The sequence below is a fragment of the Etheostoma spectabile genome, chromosome 14, assembly GCF_008692095.1.
Source record: "Etheostoma spectabile isolate EspeVRDwgs_2016 chromosome 14, UIUC_Espe_1.0, whole genome shotgun sequence".
Classification (NCBI taxonomy): Eukaryota; Metazoa; Chordata; class Actinopteri; order Perciformes; family Percidae; genus Etheostoma; species Etheostoma spectabile.
In genome coordinates this window covers 5,106,247-5,126,846 of record NC_045746.1, presented here as the reverse complement: position 1 = coordinate 5,126,846, position 20,600 = coordinate 5,106,247, and the positions used below count along the sequence as shown (strand labels likewise).

Here is a 20,600-nt window from a genome sequence, read left to right as displayed (position 1 = left end):
GAAATCTCAATCCTTCCCAATCAGCAGAGACGGAGAGCGAGGGTAGATGCAAGGAGAGTGGGAGGATTTGATGCTAGGGAGTGTGGCAAGTTGGTTTAGCCGGCCATCTAATGGACAAGCAACAGCAAGGGGGGACCCCACTATAAGACTTTGAGCCAGAAATGTTAGGTCTTAGTTCAGGAAAGCACTTTCACACATTTTTTATTTATTTTTTTATATACAGTATAATTGTGTTTCAAATAAAAAAATATTTACCTACACCTTATTCTTGTTTAAAATCCTTTTACATAATATATATATGAATGTATATTAAAAAGATGACATTGAAATTGTGGCGTTAACAGCGACGCAAGGAAAAATCTGGGTGCACCTAAATTTTGTGCTTGTGCACCTAAATAAAAACAGTTAGGCACACAACTGCAACCAACCTGGAAAGTGACATCAAAGAGTAGAGCACCATACTCCTTTTTGTCTTTATTGGCAGTAATAAAGTCTAATTTGGCCTGCAGGTGAACATGCATTCAAGTCAATGAGCTGTCTATCAACATTAGTTACAGGAGTAGATCATTCCACAGGGACATTCAGCATGAATATTCATCAGTTACACAACATGCCAGCCCCCAACATATTCTCTCTCTCACACGTAAACATAAAAATACAAAAAACACCCACAGCCGGGGGGCTTCGCCTGCCACGACTGACTCACACTTCACCATGAGCTCCACATTTCTTTTTTTAAATCATCTTCTTCTAAGTAAAAAGTTATTGTGACTCTCTCTTCTACTCTATGTCTCCTCTACTGGTCACTCCTCTGAATGTAAGAGTAGGTGTATATACTAATACATTCTTTTACGAAGCAACTTAACAAAATATTAGAGTCAGGCATGAAGGAACAAATGAAGAACTGTCTCAGCACGACAGAAACACCAGCACATTTTGAGTTTAGGCACTGAAATGTCTTTACCACAGGCCGTTTTTAAGAGTTTAAGTCATAGTCTGCTGTGAGAGTTGACATACTGTTTTGGTTCTTGTTGAAATTATTGAGCGGGTCGAAGCCCGTCTCCTGCTGCTCATCTGTCTGGAGCGGATGGCGGGTCTCAAAATTGGGGTGCTGCATGACCGCTACCCAGCGGGACCTGGAGACAGTCAAGGAGACCAGAGAGAAACCAGAAAAAAGAAACCGGAATTAAATGGCAGGTTAGTGCAACAGCACAGCTAGCAGATCCACTAGAGCCAAAACTACCAAACTACAGGCCAAACTTTGAGTAGTTATTATGCATGACTTTGAAACTCAGAAAACAATCAAAAAACCCTGAATGATAAAGCACAGCAGCTTCCCTTTAAACTGACTACCATCTACTGATAGAGAAACTGACCTTTGATCAAGGCTTGTGCTGACAGGCGTCTGCTCTGCTTCAAACTTCTTGAGCAGGAGTATTATTCTGAGCCTGACCTCTTCATGAAGGGTTGCATGCAAAATCGATGTACTGCAACCACTGAAGTCCCCCAGCTACTAACATTAAATGCAGTTGAACAGTTTAATCTCTGGACTTACTGTCACAGCCTCGTGATTCGCCTCAGCCAAGACTCAGAAGAAAAGGATGACTCTGCAAGAAGAAGAAAAAAACAATGATGAAACTAAGACCTTCAGCGCACAGAGAAATAAAGAACATTGCTCTTCACGGGCCAAAAACAATGTTGGTGTTATCTCTAAAAGAACAGAAATAAAACAGGAGGCAAAAAAATAAAAAACTATATGCAATGCCGTTTTATTCAATATTAAATAAATGAATAAATACATAAATAAATGAATAAATACATACATGAATAAATACTATAAATAAATATGCCTTTGAAATACATCATGAAATAAATGAGGCAATAAATACATAATTAAATTAATATAAATATTCATGTAAAAATTGATCAATTAGTTAAATAAAATGTATTTAAAGGTTTTACTTTTGATTACTTCATGGTACTTTTATTCCATAAATCCACATTTGTTTACTTCCGTGGACTTTAATCTCCTAATGCCACATTTATTTATTTCCCTTTCTATTTCCAGTTCTTATATGCAATTCAGGGGCGTGGCTATCTCTCACATTCAAAACAGAGCCGTGGACCGGCAGCTTGCGGGGCTCTGTACCCAGCGCATAGTCACCTACTCTGGGGTAACTGAACCACCAACCAACGCTGACCGGACGGAGCAACATGACCAATAGTTTGTGGTGCCCTGTACCCAGCCCACAGTCACCTATATTCTTGGGTATAACCGGGGTAAATTCTGGGGTTCAGTTTAATGTGAATTAGAGCAGTTGTTTGCCCGCTAGCTCACTTAACAACGCCTCAGCTAATGCTGTGTCAGAGAATGTCTAAGATGGGCTCTGGCTGTGTCAAGAAGTATTATTCTGAGCCTGATCTCTTCATGAAGGGTTGCATGCAAAATCGATATACTGCAACCACTGAAGTCCCCCAGGTATTAACATTAAACGCTTTTGAACTGTTTAATTTCCAGGTACAGAGCACCGCCCAGGTCAGTGGTATTTGGTGATCTAGTTACCCCAGAATAGGTGACTGTGCGCTGGGTACAGAGCACCACGAGGTGCTGGTGTGGTGCTCCATCAGGTCAGGGGTAGTTGGTGGTTCAGTTACCCTAGAGTAAGGGACTGCGCACTGGGTTCAGAGCACCGCAAGCTGCCGGTCGTGGTGCACTCTCACGTTGCCAGCCTTTTTATGGCGACATCTCTGTTTTGAATGTGAGAGCTATCCACGCCCCCTAATTTGCATATAAGATCTGGAAATAAATAGAAAGCGAAATCAATAAATGTGGCATTAGGAAATAAAAGTCCACCTAAATAACGCCAACAGACTCAATAAACTGATTCGCAAGGCCAGTGACGTCGTGGGGGTGGATCTGGACTCTCTGTCGGGTGTGTCAGATAGGAGGATGCTGTCCAAACTACATGCCATCTTGGACAATGTCTCACACCCACTCCATGGCTTGCTGCTCAATCACAGGAGCACTTTCAGTGATAGACTCATTCTCCCAAAATGCACCACAGAGCACCACAGGAAGTCATTCCTGCCTGTGGCCATCAAACTTTATAACTCCTCCCTCTAAGTGTCTGACACACAGACACTTAGAGGGGTTGAAACTGGACAATATCATCTGTTTTGTGCAATAACACTGGCTTGTAATTTGTGCAATACTCAACTGCTACTATTATTAATATTATTAAAAATTTATGAAAAAAGTCCTATGAAATGGTATATATTTTAATACACTGTATTTATTTAATTGATTAATTGATATATATTTATTTCATTATGCATTTAAAAGGCATTTTTATTTATTCATTCATGTATTTATTAATTGTTTTAATATTGAATAAAACGGAATTCCATACTGCTATAAGGTCATTAAGTATACAAATTAATGCATCCATTATATATTTTGAGGTCAAAACATTTGTCTTCACATAAGCCATAGACAGTATTAAATGCAGGTTACAGCATCTGATATGTCATGATTTGATGCTTTTCTTACATAACAGTAAACTGAATATTTTTGTCATTTTGGATTGTTGGGATGATTAAACAAGACATTTTAAGATATCACCATAGATTCAAAGCATAGTTTATAGAAAAAATAATTAATACGTTTATCAAGAAAGTAATCAACAGATTACCAATTATCAATAATGAAAATAATCGTTATGCATTAGGGCCGAACAAATTGAATTCATCAAATAACCATCATTATGAATCTTTAACAGATCCAAAGTTACTCATAAAGTCATTTTTAACTAGAAGTCGGAATTTTTTGTAACAACAATATTTATTGTTTATTGTAACAATATTTAATACTTTCAATAGTTAGGCTAGCACAACCTTTTGACATCTAACCAGACGTTGAACCAACCAATCAGACCCCAGTATGGTCCAGAAGGCCAGAATTGGTTAACCTATACTGTAAATAAACGGAATAAACATTTCAGAAGTTTGCTTGCAGCAGCAAGAAAAACATATGCACTCATGTATTAGTACTAAATAGTTAAGTGTATAAAGTAGTTACCGGTGAGGGAAAAATGAGTCTAAAAATCAGTTGTTAATCTGAAAATGAAAATCGGCAACAATTCTGACGATCCATTAACTGTTTAACTCATTAGTCCAGCAAAAATGCACTATATCTTTGGTTCCAGCTTCACAAATGATTCTTTACTGTCCAAGTATCTTTGACTTTTGGATTGTTGGTTAGACAAATTAAGACATGTGAAAAGAAGACATTACCTTAGGCTCGGGGAAATCATAAATCAAACTTTTTCACTAAAGTCTGATACTTAAATCGAGAGAACTATTTGTTGACTAATCGTCAAACAACATTGTCAGATTAATTGGAGTTAATAAGTAATAAGAGTTGCATCAGATCAGATTTTAGCTCAAATTGTACAGTTGGGAAGCAGACAAAAAAAATTATAATATTGTCGTAGTTTGAAGCATGTAAACCCTGAGCCAAAATCTCTGCCAAAAATCACAGCTATGGTAAAAGTTTAGCTTTCTCTGTGAGACATCACTATCTAGGTTAAACGATTCTTACTCCATTTTTTATCCAGCTTGGGATTATTCCATGTTTATGAATATGGGTAGCCTAATACACAGGCCTACAGAACAGCACGCTTCCACAGAGCATTATGTTTCCTTTCGCTTTATTAATTGTGGAAATAACACAACAAAAGGCTTCTCTTAAACCTATTAACCATGTGAATGGGACAACGCTCGATAAATCAGCTACACACGCCATCAAAATAGAAATAATTTTATATGCATAATGTATGTGCCTGTTTTTTCAGCAAACATCTGTTCTCCTCAAATACCTCTCCTTAAGTCAGAGTGGTGTTTCTCCCTTCCCTCATAGAAAAGGATATTATCCCATTAAATAATCATAACCAATCCACAACTATAGGAGAGGCAGAGGAATGCTGTGAAGTATCTCCACTAATGTCTGTTTTCTTTAGTTTCACTTTAAAAGATTGCCATGGAAGATTGATCAAACCCTCCTGAGCAACAACTACAAACATAACAGTAGTCATCTCGCACAGGATATCAAATTCATATCACTACCATCTGACTAATATTAGAATTGCACAAAGTGTCAAAAGATATTTTGAGGAACAGTTTCCCTACAGGCCTGCAAACACATTATTTGCCCCTTCTTTCCAAAAATAAAAAAAAGTCATCTTAAACATTCCAAATAGGCCTCCTCTGATCTCCCGCTGCTCCTTGTGTTTTGAGGAGGCATGTGTGTGTGTAAGCCTTTGTGAAGTGCGGGTGACAATGCGGGTAAAAGAGTCAAGGCCTCGCCATGTTAGCACAGTGCCTGAAGCGAGTCTTGTCTTAGCCTCCTGCTGCCTTTATTACATCTTCAAACTGAAACGACGTCCTAACTTTACTACATATTAATCAAGGCAAATAAGCTTCTGCATAATTTAATCCACAGCAACTGGAGACACCTCAATAATTTAAAAAAAACGAATGTTTTATGAAATAATCAAATCAATACATAATGAAATGCATAAATAAATCAGCAGACAAATAACACTGCGTCCATCTGTTCTGGAGGTAGAAGATGTGTTCCTGGGATTTACAACATCAGCCCGTGAAGCTACATCTGAACTGTAGCTGTTGTTGTTATGTTTTCACATATATTTAGATTTCTCAAGCACTTTTTTCAAAGTTATCGCCTCATGCATGATTTCAAAGGAGCAACGCCGATGTTTTAGATTGTGTAAAGCGCACTGGAAGCATACCAAAGTCAAGTCAGCCTCAGTTCAAACCCCTTCCTTCAATAACCCTCAATGTGTGCTAAAACACATGTCACTTCCCTTTTTAAAACACATTAGATCTTAAGGCGACCAAACATTGAATTGTATTTCCCACTTGAATTGCGTCACATTCTTTAGGGCCATGACACAGATCAGCTGAACAGCAAGGTGGTTCACCTCAATACGGCAGCCAGGTTAAATAAATTCACTTGAGATCTGGATAACCACATGCTAGATATCCCACGTTCAAGTTGAGCTGACACAAAGAAGAGCTTCAGTCTGCTCCAAGCTCATTGGTCTAAAAAGGCACAAAGGCCTATTCTGAAACTAAACCCAGATTAAAGTCCAGTAAATGTGTTGCTGAGGTGCCTGCATAATATCCATTTAGAAACATCTGACTGGATCACAAGTGAAATAAACAGGCCGCAGCCTTGTTTTCAGCTCTGGGAAATACTTAAATGAGAATGATGATTAAATATTGACTAATGACATTAGCCAATACTTAATACACACAGTTGAACCAGTCCACAAGTCTTCATTTCCCTGAACCGTTGTCAGAGCAGCCGTCTAATGTAAAATAGATTCAGAAAGAGAATCAGGTGCTCTTTAGAGGATGAATATTCAAATAGGACTCTGTAAACGCGATGAGAGGAGCCGTCGCTGGGAGAAGTAGATTGCAGTTGAGTCAAAGTAAAACACCGCAGCTAAACAAACTCACATGCCTCTACTTCAGCACACAGCAAGAGCCCAGCAGCCTTCCCAGTCACATGCTCCACAAGCGGCTGCTGGAAACATGCTTGGGACCGTAACCTTTGCAAAAATACCGTGAACTTGCTGGATCTTGATTGATTCAATTTACCAAATACATTACAAGAGATGAAATCTGACAGATGTCTGCCTGTATGCAAAAAAACAGAGCAGCGTTTCTAAACCTGAAGTTCTAGACCTACACAAGGAATCAAAAGACAAATCTGAGAGGTCATGAGAAGGATTGCTTTCAGACTTTAATGGCAGCTGTTTGTTTTTTTTCCTTGTGAACTGCTGGATGATTTTACCTCTTCTGGACTCTAAAAGAAAACTCAATGACTTATGCAACAGGTGCCAAGTAATTAGAAGTACACAATACACATTGTTTCCTTCTGACAAGTCACAAGCCAAAAAGGTTGTGAATCAAAGCAATAGGGGAAGAACAAAGAAGAAACCCACAAGCAGTTAACACTCAGTAATTTGCAGGAAGAGACTCAAGTTTAGAGAGTTTTACAAATTTCCCAACCCCTGACTTGACCTATTAACTACCGTATTTCTTATCAACGCAGTGATGTATAGTAAAGGTCAGCTATTGTTTCCCAGCGCAACATGTAGGTTAGTTACAGTTATGGGACAGTGGTCAACAACACGTACAGCCTTGATTTGTGTCTGTAGTCAGGAGGTCTTTACCTCTAGTCCAAGATAACCTTGAGAATTTTTCTTTTGACTACTGTATACTTTCCCTGCACACATATTTGTACTAAACTAGTTCTTGGAAGTGTGAAGAGTTGTGTGAAACCGCATTAAACCGTGCAGGAAGGTAGGCTATGCTAGCGGTTACCATACTCCTGCACTGCCCTGAACCCATCACTAAATCCGTCAGGCAGGGTGGGCCAGCCCGAGGAAATGGGTTAAAGGCAACACGACACGACACTAGAAAAAAAAGAGGAACCGTGTTTACAGTTTAGACGCCACAATTCATAGCCAGAACTAAACACTATCTATAATTTGACGTAAACCGCACATTGTGTCCGTGCTACGTGCACCGCGTATGGTGACAACCAGAAGGATTATCGATGCAGGCATCTAGGCAAAACGCCAAACAACAGCTAGGTTAAGCTAGCTAGTATCCTGTGTGGGCTAACAATGCTAAATTAAGTGTATGCTAATTAAATAAACGCACAAAGACAGGCCCTAGTTATCAATGTTGACTTAATATTTGACTACTTATGACACGGTGCAGGTAATATAATGTGACGTTAGCCTGGCTGTTAGCAAGTTGCAACTGACCCGATGCACGGGCCTGTGGCCACGAGACAAACTCGTAACACACTCTCCCTCCCACACACACGCACAGGCTACTACGTGTAAGTAATGTCACATAGTAATCCATAACCTAATGCCGGATCCCAGTGTGTTCCAGATACCTGTTCAGATCATGCAGGACTCCTCATTCTGATGTGTCTCTCGGGCTGTCTGCTGATTTGTAAACAGTAGCGCTAGTCAGGCGGATGTGCTGAAGAACAGCTGACTGATCATGTGACCAGGAAGCTTTCGCTCCTGAGGCTTTTAATCTATGGCTTTAACTCACCTGTAGACAACATCACAAAAACAAAAATTTAGTTTTGGTTTCAATGCAGTAATAAATGAAAAAAGTATAAATATATACATATGTATATATATATATATATATATATATGGCTGTTGTAGTTGTACGCCTTTAGCATGACACCTGCTTATAATAATGTTCATCAGTCAATAATAAAATGTTATCACAAAAAAGGTTGCAGGTATATGTTATTTTGTCTGTGAATATTTTTGTTTTGTTTTCCATAAGGTCAGTGGTCAAACAATACATTGGATGAGTTTACATGATAAACTAAACGAACAAACGTCATATAAAGCCAGTAAAGCTACAGTATGGCAACTTGAACTGTCAGGGCTAAGATCTGAAATGTACAGGATATGAAGTGTTGCCTATTTTTAAAAACTTTGGCTTTCAGGGCCCTCATTTGCAATACAAATCAGCAACATATTTCAGTGTAGAATAAAAACAATATGGGTGGTGAGATAGTAAACAAAACAAAAAAGAAAAAAATGAATGTCTGTGGTCAGACAAGTCAGGTTTAGAGTGCTTTTATCAAATGTCTTTATCACAAAGTGCTTCCCACACCCACAGACAAAAGGATACAAAAACAAACTAAACCCAAGAATCAGGACAGTTGTGATACAAGAAAAGTAATGTGAAAATACATAGGGGACATAAAATAGCATTAGTGAGTCAAACAAGTGCATTGATAGTGGTGTAAAGGTAAAGGTACTTTATTGTCACATACATGTACCAAAAGTAATTCTCTGCATTTAAGTCATCCAGTGGGCAGCCCTTTACAGCACCAGATCGGAGCCAGTGCCTTGATCAAGGGTGCGGGCTGGAAAACCTAGTACATGTTTTTTCACGGTGGGGGAAAACAGAGCACCCAGAGAAAACCCACGCAAACATGGGGAGAACACACAAACTCATCACAGAAAGGCCCGGAATAACCTGGATTTGAAGCCAAAACCTTCTTGCCGTAAGGCCACAGTGCCAACCATTGAGCCACAATGTAGCCTTGGTGTGGGTGGGTGTGTGTGTGTGCGTGTGTGTGTGTGCGTGTGTGTGTGTGTGTGTGTGTGCGTGGTGGTGTGTGTGTGTGTGTGTGTGTGTGCGTGTGTGGTGCAGGTTGGGATGGGTATGGTGGTTAAAACAAAGCAGTCATAATGACCATCATTGCCATTATCATCATCATCATCACAGGCATGGCATTTCGAAAGCGCCATTATCATCATTATTATAGCTAATATTGCTGATGATAACGCTTTCATAGCCTCTCGTTGGCCCTGACTCAGGTATCGTCATGGAAACAGATGACAAAAAAAGATCATGGCTTTATTGAATTACTTTGTGAAGCTATTCTGACCAAATGGGGCTTGAATGTTGCACTGTCTGAGTATAACGAGGGAGCAGCAATGTGAAGAGTCCGGAGGAGACACAGATGAGAGGCAGGGGCAGAGAGGGAGACAGAAACATGAGAATAAGTAGTTGAGACAGATAAAGTAAAAGAGGAATAAAAAGAGACATAAGATAAAAAAAACACAGCACTGAGGGGCATGTGATTGTACAGACAGAGACACAGATCCACTGGTACAGAGAACCCCAGTGATACACACAGAAGAAGGTTGTCTGACGGCTGGAAACAATGACACCAATTCACAAACAAAGACATAGCCTAGTTATATAGGAGGAAAACATCAGTACTAACTCTATAACTCCAATACAGACGGTGGACATAAAAAACACTGATTTAAGCTTTAATAGGCAACGGCACCCATCTGCTTGTTTTAAAAATAGCAGTCTGATAAATGAGCTTCATCTCTTATTTACTTGTTTCAAAGAGTCTTTCTTGCATGATAAATCTCATATAGACTGTCCCCAAATCCAATTCTGTACATCGCTAACACATCCCAAACGATTGTCAAAGTGCAAACGCCATCTGCTGATAGTTTGACGTTTGATGATATTTAAACTATCTTTTCTAAGTCAGAAAACAAAAACAACATAATGCCCTCCCAGCTATATCAGCTTCAGTGTGTTCCTGCGGATTCTATCACAAAGCTGAATGCACAATGAAATGGAAATATTTTAAATTAAAAGTTATTGTCCATGTTTCTGGACTCTCACAGTACATTCCTTTTTATTAATCTCCCTCAGATTGTTTTTTCAACTGTAAGAGCAGATGTTCCCAACAGACTGAAGTAATCAACATACAGTACAATTATAAATACAATTTAGAAGTTTTTTTTATTTTTATTTTATTTTATTTTATTTATTTTTTACAAATGAAAGTGCTAGCATTTAATTTCAACATTTTATGTACACACTGCACGTCTTCAGTCTTATATTTCCGGTCCACAATCTTTCTTTCATGAAGAAAGATGAAACATTGTGCTCTCCAGCATGCTCCACGGCTCTGCTACAGTAAATCAGTACAATACAACGACCACAGGACGTGTAAACATAACACTCCCCAAAATAACCTGACTATTTTGGGGAGAGAGATGTATAGATTCATGCATTAATAGAAACACTGTGTGTAAATTATGATGTGTTCAGGAGCAAATTTGATCTCAACAAAACTTTATGATTCACTGTGAGAAATAGGAACAAACATGGACTAATTTGCAGTAGAGATTTTACATGTCCATATATTGTTTAGTTTGGTACCTAATTCATTATTTCATCTATCGATTTATTACACACTGCGGTAAAAAAAAAGCACACTGTGCCCTGTCATTTATGAAAGGGTTCATTCCCAATGTTATAAATCATTTACAAATTCAACAATAATTTATTTTAAAACAGAGTCAGGAAACTTGGTGTTACATATAATGTGACAACAGACTTGAACAAGAAAAATGTAAGATATAACACTGAGATTCCTGAATGGAACAGTTTTTTAAATTACTCACAAAATCTGATCCAAAACAGAAAGCACTATTTAATTAAAACAACGGAGATATAGATTATAAAAAAAAGGATTGGCAGTGCCACATTCTACAAGGCATTTCTGGCATTAACATTTCTTAAACTTTAGATCAGTCAACCAACTACAATTTCTCTTTTTGTAATAGTGACATGTAATCTGAGGCTCTTTGTATTGGGTCCCATCCATCCAGACACATTATTTATATATATATATATATATATATATATATGTATATAAAAACAATGTATATACATATACATACACATACAGACATACAGTACATATGTATACATACATACATATATATATACATATATATATATATATATATATACATATAGGCATATATATACACACATTTATACAGTACATATACATACAGTGTATATACTGTATATATATATATATATATATATATATATATATATATATAAATAAATGTATATAGAAACAATGTGTTTAAACTGTATCTGCACATATAGTCAGTTATTTTCTGTCTCAAGTGGTGCAGTAGAGATGTTTAAATCAGGACAGCTTTCTAAGCGTTCTAATGCAGGTGTACTGTCTATATATGACCACCAGCATCTTTCTAAGCTGTGGTATATAAACACATACAATAACTCAGCTTTTAGTCTTTCCACAGCATTTAAAGACAAATACTTATAAAACACTGAGTCGAAACACGTATGTCACTGCATGGGTTTGGGTTAGATGTGGCTCTCCTGCTCCTCCTTCATAGCTGTAATGGTTTGAGTGCCAACATCAAATTCGTTCAAAATGATAATCTTGCTTGTTTCATTTCTCCCTGTCTGCTTCTCCTCCTCAACCTCAGTCTCAGTCCTTCCACCATCTTCTTCCTCCGGTTCCTCTGCAGTTATGTCTATCTGGCAGAGGTCTGGGTCTGTGCAGCCAGGCTGGCTGTCTGGACTCTGTTTTGGGCTCCGGCTGTCGTGTTGATGCCGATCGTGGTCCTGGCTTTTGAAGAATCCTCGGATGGTGTGTTTGGGCAGGCCCAGCTGAGCCGACAGGGTGTGGATGGCCTCCTCGTCTGGGTCGAGGCCGACGTCCTGAATGAAGCTCTGTAGGATTCCCAGTGCTTCGTGGGACACTCTTAACCCCTCGCATTGGACCTCATCTACACCTTGGACCTGATTATCTGCCTTTGAAAAAAACCCTGCCCCGCCTTGGTCCTCATCCTTCATGCCGGGCCACTTAATAGTGAGCTCCTCCTTCTCCTCATTTCTGTCTCCAATGATCTCATTAATCGCTTTCTCTCCCACATGTCCATCTCCCACCTGCTCTTTTCTTTCTGTATCTTTCTCCCTCACTTTACCATTACCAACCCAGTCCCCTCCCAAACTGCTCCTCTCTCCCTGTCCCCCCTCAACCCAGTCCTTACTGTCCCCTCTGTCCCCATTACTACTGCCCCTGCCCTGTAGACATACTCTTATGTGCCCCGAGATGCTCCCAGCCTCAGACTCAGCTGGTGATGCGGCACATGGTTGCCGTGGAGACAGGTGAGGTCCTGCCTCTGGGTGCAGAGGTTGGTGAGGTTGAAGATGGTGTTGCAGTGGCAGCGGAGAGTTGCGTTGGTACTGACAAGAGAAAATAAGAAATTAGTTAGAAAAATTAGAAATTAATTAGAAAAAAGTAAGTCACATTTGTTTTTTTGGATTGTATATATTATCAACATTGTGTTAAAGTGAATAATAGTGTGTTTATGTTTAATGGTAGATGGTGTCAAAGGTGCCCTGCCACACGTATTTCAATACTTTGTAGTAATGTCTGAAGTTCTACCATGGACTCTCTAACATCTTTTGTGAAAAAAATGCCTTGGTTACCTTGTTTCAAACCATTCTAGCGTGGTAATAAAAACGCCTGCAGGAAGACTCAGCTCCATTTGTGCCAGTTCTCATTAATATTCAATGAGCTTGACTCTGATTAGCTAACAGCTAGCCAATGAGAGCCTGGCTGTCAGCATCCTTTATCCAGCGCAACTGGGCGAGTTCATGAACAGTAATGAGCTCAGTCAACATGACGTCAGACTGACCAGCTTTTGTAATTGGCCTGATTACTCTTTCTTTTCAGTGGCTAGAGCTGACATAACAAAAACACAAAAATGTTTTGTGTGGCAGGGCACCTTTAAGTGAATTTAGCCTAGACAGAAATACATACATGTATGATTTTAAGTGATTTTGATAAGGACAGGCTACTCTCTAAAAAAAAACGTTATTTTTCTTCAATTTATTCCAAACTGCTGTTTCTATAGCTGACAAGCTATATCTACCAGAGACCGTGTTTAGAACAGCAGTCTGTGTGTAATTATGCGGTTTATCTTGTGTTTGCAGTCTCACCAGTGTATTGTCATTGCTGAGCAGGGTAAGCCTGTCAGTGCAGTGCTGCTGTGCCATTGTGTTGCTGCTCTCCTGTTCATAGATTGCGTCTCGTTCAGTCTGGGACAGGCTGAGGAACCGGCAGATCATGCACAGATTCTCCCACAGTGTTCTGTTCTCTGGGTTGGGATCCTCCTTCCAACGCAGCAGCTCACAAAGCCAGCCCTACAGGAGGAACGGTAACACTTTACTGTAAGTCCCCTATTAAGCATTTGTAAGCAGTATACAAACATGTAATAAGTGGTTTATGAAATTATCATGTAGGTGGAAGCAGATATGAGGATGTATCAGGTATCCATAGTTTATGATTGCAGACTACCTGCCTTCAAAAAGAGCTGCTACATTACTGCAAAGACATTTATTTCTTAAGCTAAGCTAACATCCCCTTTCAACAGACCTTTAAGCACTGAATGCATAATCAAAGTGCATTTATAAGTTTCTTTGGCACTAAGTAGGAAAAAAAGGAAATATTAGGGGACGATCATTTAAACAAAGCCAGTTTATAACTCATTAAGCATGTTTATGCTGCATTTTTCATTAAAATCTAATACTTTGATCTATTCTATGGTGGGGATCTAAAGCTGGTATAGCATTGATACACAGCATTGATACTTAAACATTGCCATGGCAAAATCATGCAAATTTGTATAAGTTTTGATACCACCCCCACACACCCAGTCTCCTTTTCATTCTGTGACTAGTTATGATTTTAAAAAGATATAAGTGGTAATAGCTGCAACATAGAGGTCTGAAATCAGAAACAAACAGCCTTCCCTTGGTCTATAAACTATACCATCACAATCGTTTCCTTTTCACATTTATTTCAATGGGTATCATATCGTAAAGCCAAGCCAAAAGATGATGGAAAGATTTTCTTATTAGCTAGAATTTATTTCTGCATCATGAGGGAAAAAACTTGTGAGTGGCAGATTGAAGAAAGTAAAGCCAAGCTAGTTTCAGATTCATGAACTGGATCATGATTACATTTGCAAGCAGGCCTTTAGACGCACACAGATTTGCAAAAACACACCAGCAAACAAGCGTGCGCACACACACACACACACACACACACACGCGCACACACACAAACACACACACACACACACGCACACACACAAACACACACACACACACACACACACACCTGGCTTTAACCCAAGTCTAGCATACAATGCCATCCAGATGCACAGTGCAGATAGAACAGAGAGATCCAGCATGGTTTTGCCTGCCAAACAGCCCGGTAATACAGAGAGAGAGGGAGCGGGAGAAAGAGTGGGATAAAGGGAGAGAGGTAAAGAGAACACAGAGATATAAAGTAAAAAGGGTGACCAGTGACAACAGATAGAAAAAGAACCTCGGGGGTTTTGGACCACCTGTCTGTACTGGCATGACCGATGAATGACCTCCAAACATCTTTATAATGAGTAGAGATGGGAGGAAGAATTAAACAACAAAGAAAAGTGAAAATTGGAGGCCTACACAAGAGGAAGAGAAAATGAGACAGCTGAAATCCCTCCATTCCATGAAGGGAAATTATCCTCAGAACAAAAGGCAATAACAAGCTTATGGGGCTGCCATAAAAATGAGAACAATAACTACTCGAATCATGCCTGTGTGTATATATATTAGTGCATTTGTGTGCCTGTGTGCGTTTGTGGGATTGCATGTGCATGCATGTGCTCGTACAGTATGTCTTTGTGCACAAATGAGTGGTGTATAGTGTGTGCACGTGTTTTTGTAGGGCGACAATTAAAGCGATAATTTAGGACACAATAGCAGCCTGATGCACGATGATAGTCCTCTGCAGAGTACAGCTGCTGGGTTGATTGTCTGGGTTTCCTCCACACACACTGGCTATCCCTGCTTTATCTGGGAAGATGGATTCATCATGGAAGCTACATTTGAACAATCAAGCAATAGAGACAATTGGTTGCAACATGTGGAAGGATGGGACATCTTTATCAGATCCACTCAAAGCAAGTACCTGACTCTTGGAGGCGGCCACCTTTGCAAACAGAGCCTGAGACACCTTGGCTCTCTTCATCTCGTGCTGAATGTCCTCGTAGATTGAAGCACTGACACTGAGAACACAACTGTCTGTCCTCAAGCCTCTGTCCCCTGTAACTGGGGACAGTCTTGCCTAAAAAAAGACATAAAAGAGGACAAAAAAGACAAGCCAGCCACAGTAAGCATCTAAGTAAGGGGACTTTGCAGCAAAGTGAAATTAATCCAATACAGAGCAAAGATAATTCCCGCTCGGCTAGGCGCTTCGTCTAAAACACTTTAAAGTATTTGAAAATGGGGGAGGGATCCTGTCCTTTATAAAACCAGGTGCCACAAAAGGTAGTGTGATCTTGGGGGGGATAGCATGAAACATTGCATAAAGTGAAGCTCCTCCCAGACAGGAAAAGCAGCTGGCAACTGTAAATTAGCGGAAGCATGTGGCAGTCTGCACCCTCTCCAGGCCAACAGAGGGAGTTTAGTTCACAGGAAGCTTTCCATACCAATTTGGAAATACCAGAAAATGAGGGTAAAAATACAGCAGGGCGGCCACAGGTTCAATCCGACATGCGGCCCTTTGTAATGTCATTCCTCCTCTTTTTTCCCCCTTCATGTCTAAGCTGTCCTATCAAATAAAGGCCTAAAATGTCCAAAAACCCAGCAGATATTAATGAAAGAAGTAATGAGGGAGGACTCATTAAAATCACAGCTAGAGAGCAAGCTGGTAGGGTCAGTCTCCTGCATTGACATATATTGCTCATATAATCTTTCATGCACTGTTCCAGTTTTGGAAAAATAAGTATAAGTTCCAGAGGAAAATCCCTATATAAATTATTTTCAAGCATCAGTTAGCCGTTTCATATATTTACAATGTTTCCAATCAGATGATTTGCTAAAATAAAAATGATGTTTTGTTTGAAATGATAAAACATCAAGACAGAGTCTACAGCCATGCACTGCACTGTGAGGCTGTACTTAGGCACAGTGTTGCTTTTAGCTAAATGCACCAGCATGCCAACATGCTCACTATGACAATCCTCACATGTACACTACCGTTCAAAAGTTTGGGGTCACTTAAAAATGTCCATACCACTCCATTATAGACAGAATACCAGCTGATCTGAGTGGGTGGCTGAACTTTAATGTAATATCTACATTGCCCATTATCAGAAACCATTCATCCAATGTTCCAAAGGCACATTCCTTTTAATAATCTGATATAATTTTAAAAAAACTATCTAGAAAAACATTGGAGAACCCTTTTGCAATTATGTAAGCACATATTGTAATCTGAAAACTGCTGCACTGGTTAAAAAAACAATGCAATTGATCTCAGCTGGTATTCTGTCAACAATGGAGTGCAATGGAAATTTCTAAGAGACCCCAAACTTTTGCCCGGTAGTGTAGATGTGTTGGAGGTGTATTGGAGTTTAGCGTGTTAATATATTGTATAAACATTTGCTAATTAGCCCTAAACACAAAGTTGAGGCAGATGGGAATGTAATTAGTTTTACAGGCATTTGAAAAATTAATATTCTGCCATTACTTGCCATTGATTTTGACCAATTGTATCAGATTTCCTCCTGAGGGTGGCTTCAATACCAAATGGCTCAGCAATCTATTGTTAGTTGTTGCAACAAGTCGCTCAAAACCACAAATGTTAACCTAGATGGATCTGTGTTCTCTTTTATAGGACAGCATATTTTAAATCTGTTACATTTTAGTTTTGCTTATGTACGTTCAGCTAACTAACAGAACTCCCACTTCAGTGTTTGAGTGGTCTTTCTTGAGGAGAAACACATTTCACAGAAGCTTTGAGACACTGAATTTTCATCTGACTTCATCTCTCTACTGGCTGACCTGTGTGGATCTTGGTGGCGTGTTATTGCAGCTTGGGGTGAAGCCAGTCAGGCTTCTGTCTTTCTCCTCCAGGTAGATGCGCTCCCTCTCAGCCTCGGGCAGCTGCAAGAAGCCATACATGGCCCGCAGGTTGACCAGCAGAGACTGGGAGGCGTGTTTAGGGTCCTCCTCTTTCCGTAGAATCTCTGACAGCAGGCCCTGGTAAAGGCACAAGTACACACACACACACACACACACACACACACACACACACACACACACACACACACACACATTAGTATAAGAAAAAACAATACACAGGGATTACATGCACGCAATGTCAAATTCATGTAGTTCAAAGAAAAATGATTGCTGGTGAGAAAACATTGCCAAAGTTATCAACAAAATGACCTTAAGGCTATAGTTTATTCCGTTGCTGTGCATTTAAATAGAAAATATTAAAAGGAATATTTTGACTTTCTGAGAAATATGGAGTTTCCTATCATTTTACATTAAAATGGCAAATATAAAGTGTCTCATAAGTCTTAAGGAATTTTGCAAAAGCTTCTCATATCCAACTCTGGATCTCATTCAAAGAGGCACCTTATAAAGTTCCCGCGGTTTAGTGTTTCACAGCTATAGATGATATAGAGCCAGTTCCCCAGTCAGCGCTAAGCACGCTACTCGCCTGTAGAGCTAGCATTATTCTGGGTGTATCTGTGTATGCAGAAAAGCCTTAAAACAGCATATGCAGATTGTAGGGCTTCCATCCTAAAAAGAAATCAGATTTCACGCTGGTAGTGAAATGGAAAGCGAGGAAACAGCCTTCTTATTCAAATCATGGATCCTCTTTGGATCCACCAGGCAAACCACTACTTCCAAATAGATGCCGGCTTCACGTGAAATGATAAATGCTTCCCTCCCCTCTATATGGCATCTTGGCGTCATGCCCACCTTGTATGGCTGGCACCAAAGCACCTTGGACTTGGCAATGCAGAAAACATGGGGGTGGATAATAACTAGCTCTGCTTATTGTGATGAAAATGATAATGACGGTAATAATAATAATAGTAACAATGGGCTTAGCCTGTCCTCTGAGCCTCATTTCTGTGGGTGTGGTGGTAAATGTAAGACGATAGACACAGATAATGTGGCATTTTAGTGTTAGAGGCGATGGCAGAGGGAGATATGAATGGATATGAAATAAGGGAGACCACTGGAAGGAAAAAAACAGAAAGAACATGTAAAAAGAACATAGATTGACAATAAGAGGTAGAGATTAAACAAATAGAGGGGCTGCCAGAGTGAAAGGTGGCAAGATGGAGGGACAGTAAGACAGGGGAAGAGGTAGAGAGGGAGACAGCTTCTCTCCAAGGAGTTGTGATTAGTTGGCCCAGCAGCTGCTTCAGTGCTGGCACCAGCTTTTTGCTGCAGAGGGCTGGCACAAACACACACACACACACAAACACACACACACACACACACAAACACACACATGGGGGGAGGGGGGCACTGCGGCAACGGCCATGCCAACATGCCAACCAACATGTTCACAAACCACACTTACCTACAACTGCAACAACACTTCCAAAAGATAATCAGCAGCAAACAGTTGCAACCTGAATTTCAACACCGCTCATTCAGATCACAGTCACTGATACAATCAATGTATCCCCCTTCCATACCTGGGTCCTGTTAAAGGCCACCCGGGCAAAGATGGCTTGAGAAATGCCTGCCCTCTTCAGTTCCTCCCTCACACAGTGGTAGATGTCACTTGGCACATCTGTCGGCCCCACAGAAGACCCCGCCAATGTCTGGGTTTGCAGCCCTGCTACATGGCCTCCCCCTGGGCCACACTGTGCCGGCTGCTGGGCTTGGGAATCAGGGACTTTGGAGAAGACCATGGCAGGAGGAGCCCTGCCTACAGGCGGGTGGTTAAGATACTGCTGCGGGGACTGTGAGATACCCTTGCCAGCTAGCATGCGACTAACAGCATACTGCTGGTTGAGAAACTGGGCCATCACCAGCTGCTGGTTGACCATTTGGGAGCTGAGAGGCTGGGTAACCAACCCGGGAGGGCGCAGGCTGAGGGGGGAACGGCCACATATGTTGGCTACTTCTCCATGAGAGAAAAAAAGGGTGGAGCTCTGATCAGGCGGGCTACTTGTGATTGGCTGCTGAGTGAGGGTGATATGCGTGGACTGGTCAGGGAAGCTGTCAATCTCTGGTGCAGGAAAAAGAAAGCAAAGGCAATGTTTAATTATTAACAGACCAAATACAAACAGTTGGTCACAAATACGTACAAGAAAAGTGACAAATTAACTAACCTCAAAACAAAAAGCATGCATACAAAATAGGCTTAATCTTGGAGTATGCTGCCGAAGGAGACTATTCTCCCACAATGCAAGGTACAAATTAAACGGGGAGGCTGTTCACAGCTGGAAATTATTAAATAAATTGTGGGTGGCAGTGACACACCTCTGGAAACATTTTGATGTCTGACGATGCACGCACTGTATAAATTCCTCTTAGTGGGGATTTGGGACATGCTGTAAGACTCATCAGGCACACTCAATGTTTGCAGACTTGATTGAAAAAGTCCCTCACCCTTGGAGCATTTGGTCTTCTTGAAGTGCTTGTACCATCGCCCAAACTCATGACACTTGGCAGCTGAGACATTTGCATAGTAAGTTCTATTTACAATAGATGATATCATACTCTGAAACAGAGGGGAAAAAACAATAGAAATTCATTAAATTTTCCAAGCTAGTGCTATGGGCGGCCTGGGTGTCTCAGCTGTTCACACATCTGATATTAATGAACTCGGATCTGTGTTATTAAAAAGACCCCCAGGTAAATAGGATAATAAAGACAGATGAGTGTGTCAATGTGCAAGCTCTGTGTGTGTCTGTACAGCGTGTGTGTGTGTGTGTGTGTGTGTGTGTGTGTGTGTGTGTGTGTGTGTGTGTGTGTGTGAGTGTGTGTGTGTGTGTGTGTGTAATCAAAGAAAACACTAGAGGTCATCTGAGACTATGCCTTTCTGTCTGTCTGTCTGTCTGTCTGTCTGTCTGTCTGTCTGTCTAACTCTCACTCTCAATCTCACCCCCATACACACACAAAAACACATTTTTTCCCTGAAGACCATCCTGTGCAATCTTTACATCTGATTACACCTTTCATCTTCTCATATTTATTTTAATCTGCTTCTTGCAAACAAGAGAGGGGGTAAAGGGAGTGATAGGAGAGAGAGAGAGAGAGAGACAGAGAGAGAG

At 40.3% G+C, this 20,600-nt stretch overlaps 2 protein-coding genes and 1 long non-coding RNA gene across 10 annotated transcripts in view; 1 reads left to right on the top strand and 2 right to left on the bottom strand.

The window, feature by feature from the left end:
- Positions 1-8,104, bottom strand: part of tbc1d5 (TBC1 domain family, member 5) — a 24,839-nt gene extending 16,735 nt beyond the window's left edge. For 2 of the 6 annotated variants that reach the window (XM_032536025.1, XM_032536030.1), the window contains exons 1-3: positions 8,000-8,104; positions 1,556-1,607; positions 1,018-1,136 (exon numbers count right to left, since the gene is read on the bottom strand). In XM_032536025.1, the coding sequence (XP_032391916.1) occupies positions 1,018-1,117 (100 nt within the window). In that variant the 5' untranslated portion in view covers positions 1,118-1,136; positions 1,556-1,607; positions 8,000-8,104. Of the gene's footprint in view, positions 1-1,017; positions 1,168-1,376; positions 1,611-7,999 lie in introns of all 6 variants that reach the window. The other 4 variants (XM_032536027.1, XM_032536029.1, XM_032536028.1 and 1 more) reach the window with 4 other exon arrangements.
- On the top strand, positions 2,539-17,907 carry LOC116701966 (uncharacterized). Its single transcript, XR_004335040.1, has 3 exons — positions 2,539-2,645; positions 7,188-7,197; positions 17,893-17,907. It is a non-coding gene; the product is annotated as an uncharacterized LOC116701966 (long non-coding RNA).
- The window catches only part of satb1a (SATB homeobox 1a), a 14,934-nt gene continuing 5,568 nt past the window's right edge, over positions 11,235-20,600 (bottom strand). For all 3 annotated transcript variants that reach the window (XM_032536023.1, XM_032536022.1, XM_032536024.1), the window contains exons 6-11: positions 19,936-20,047; positions 19,014-19,552; positions 17,350-17,547; positions 15,473-15,628; positions 13,450-13,653; positions 11,235-12,690 (exon numbers count right to left, since the gene is read on the bottom strand). In XM_032536023.1, the coding sequence (XP_032391914.1) occupies positions 11,803-12,690; positions 13,450-13,653; positions 15,473-15,628; positions 17,350-17,547; positions 19,014-19,552; positions 19,936-20,047 (2,097 nt within the window). In that variant the 3' untranslated portion in view covers positions 11,235-11,802. The remainder of the gene's footprint in view (positions 12,691-13,449; positions 13,654-15,472; positions 15,629-17,349; positions 17,548-19,013; positions 19,553-19,935; positions 20,048-20,600) is intronic.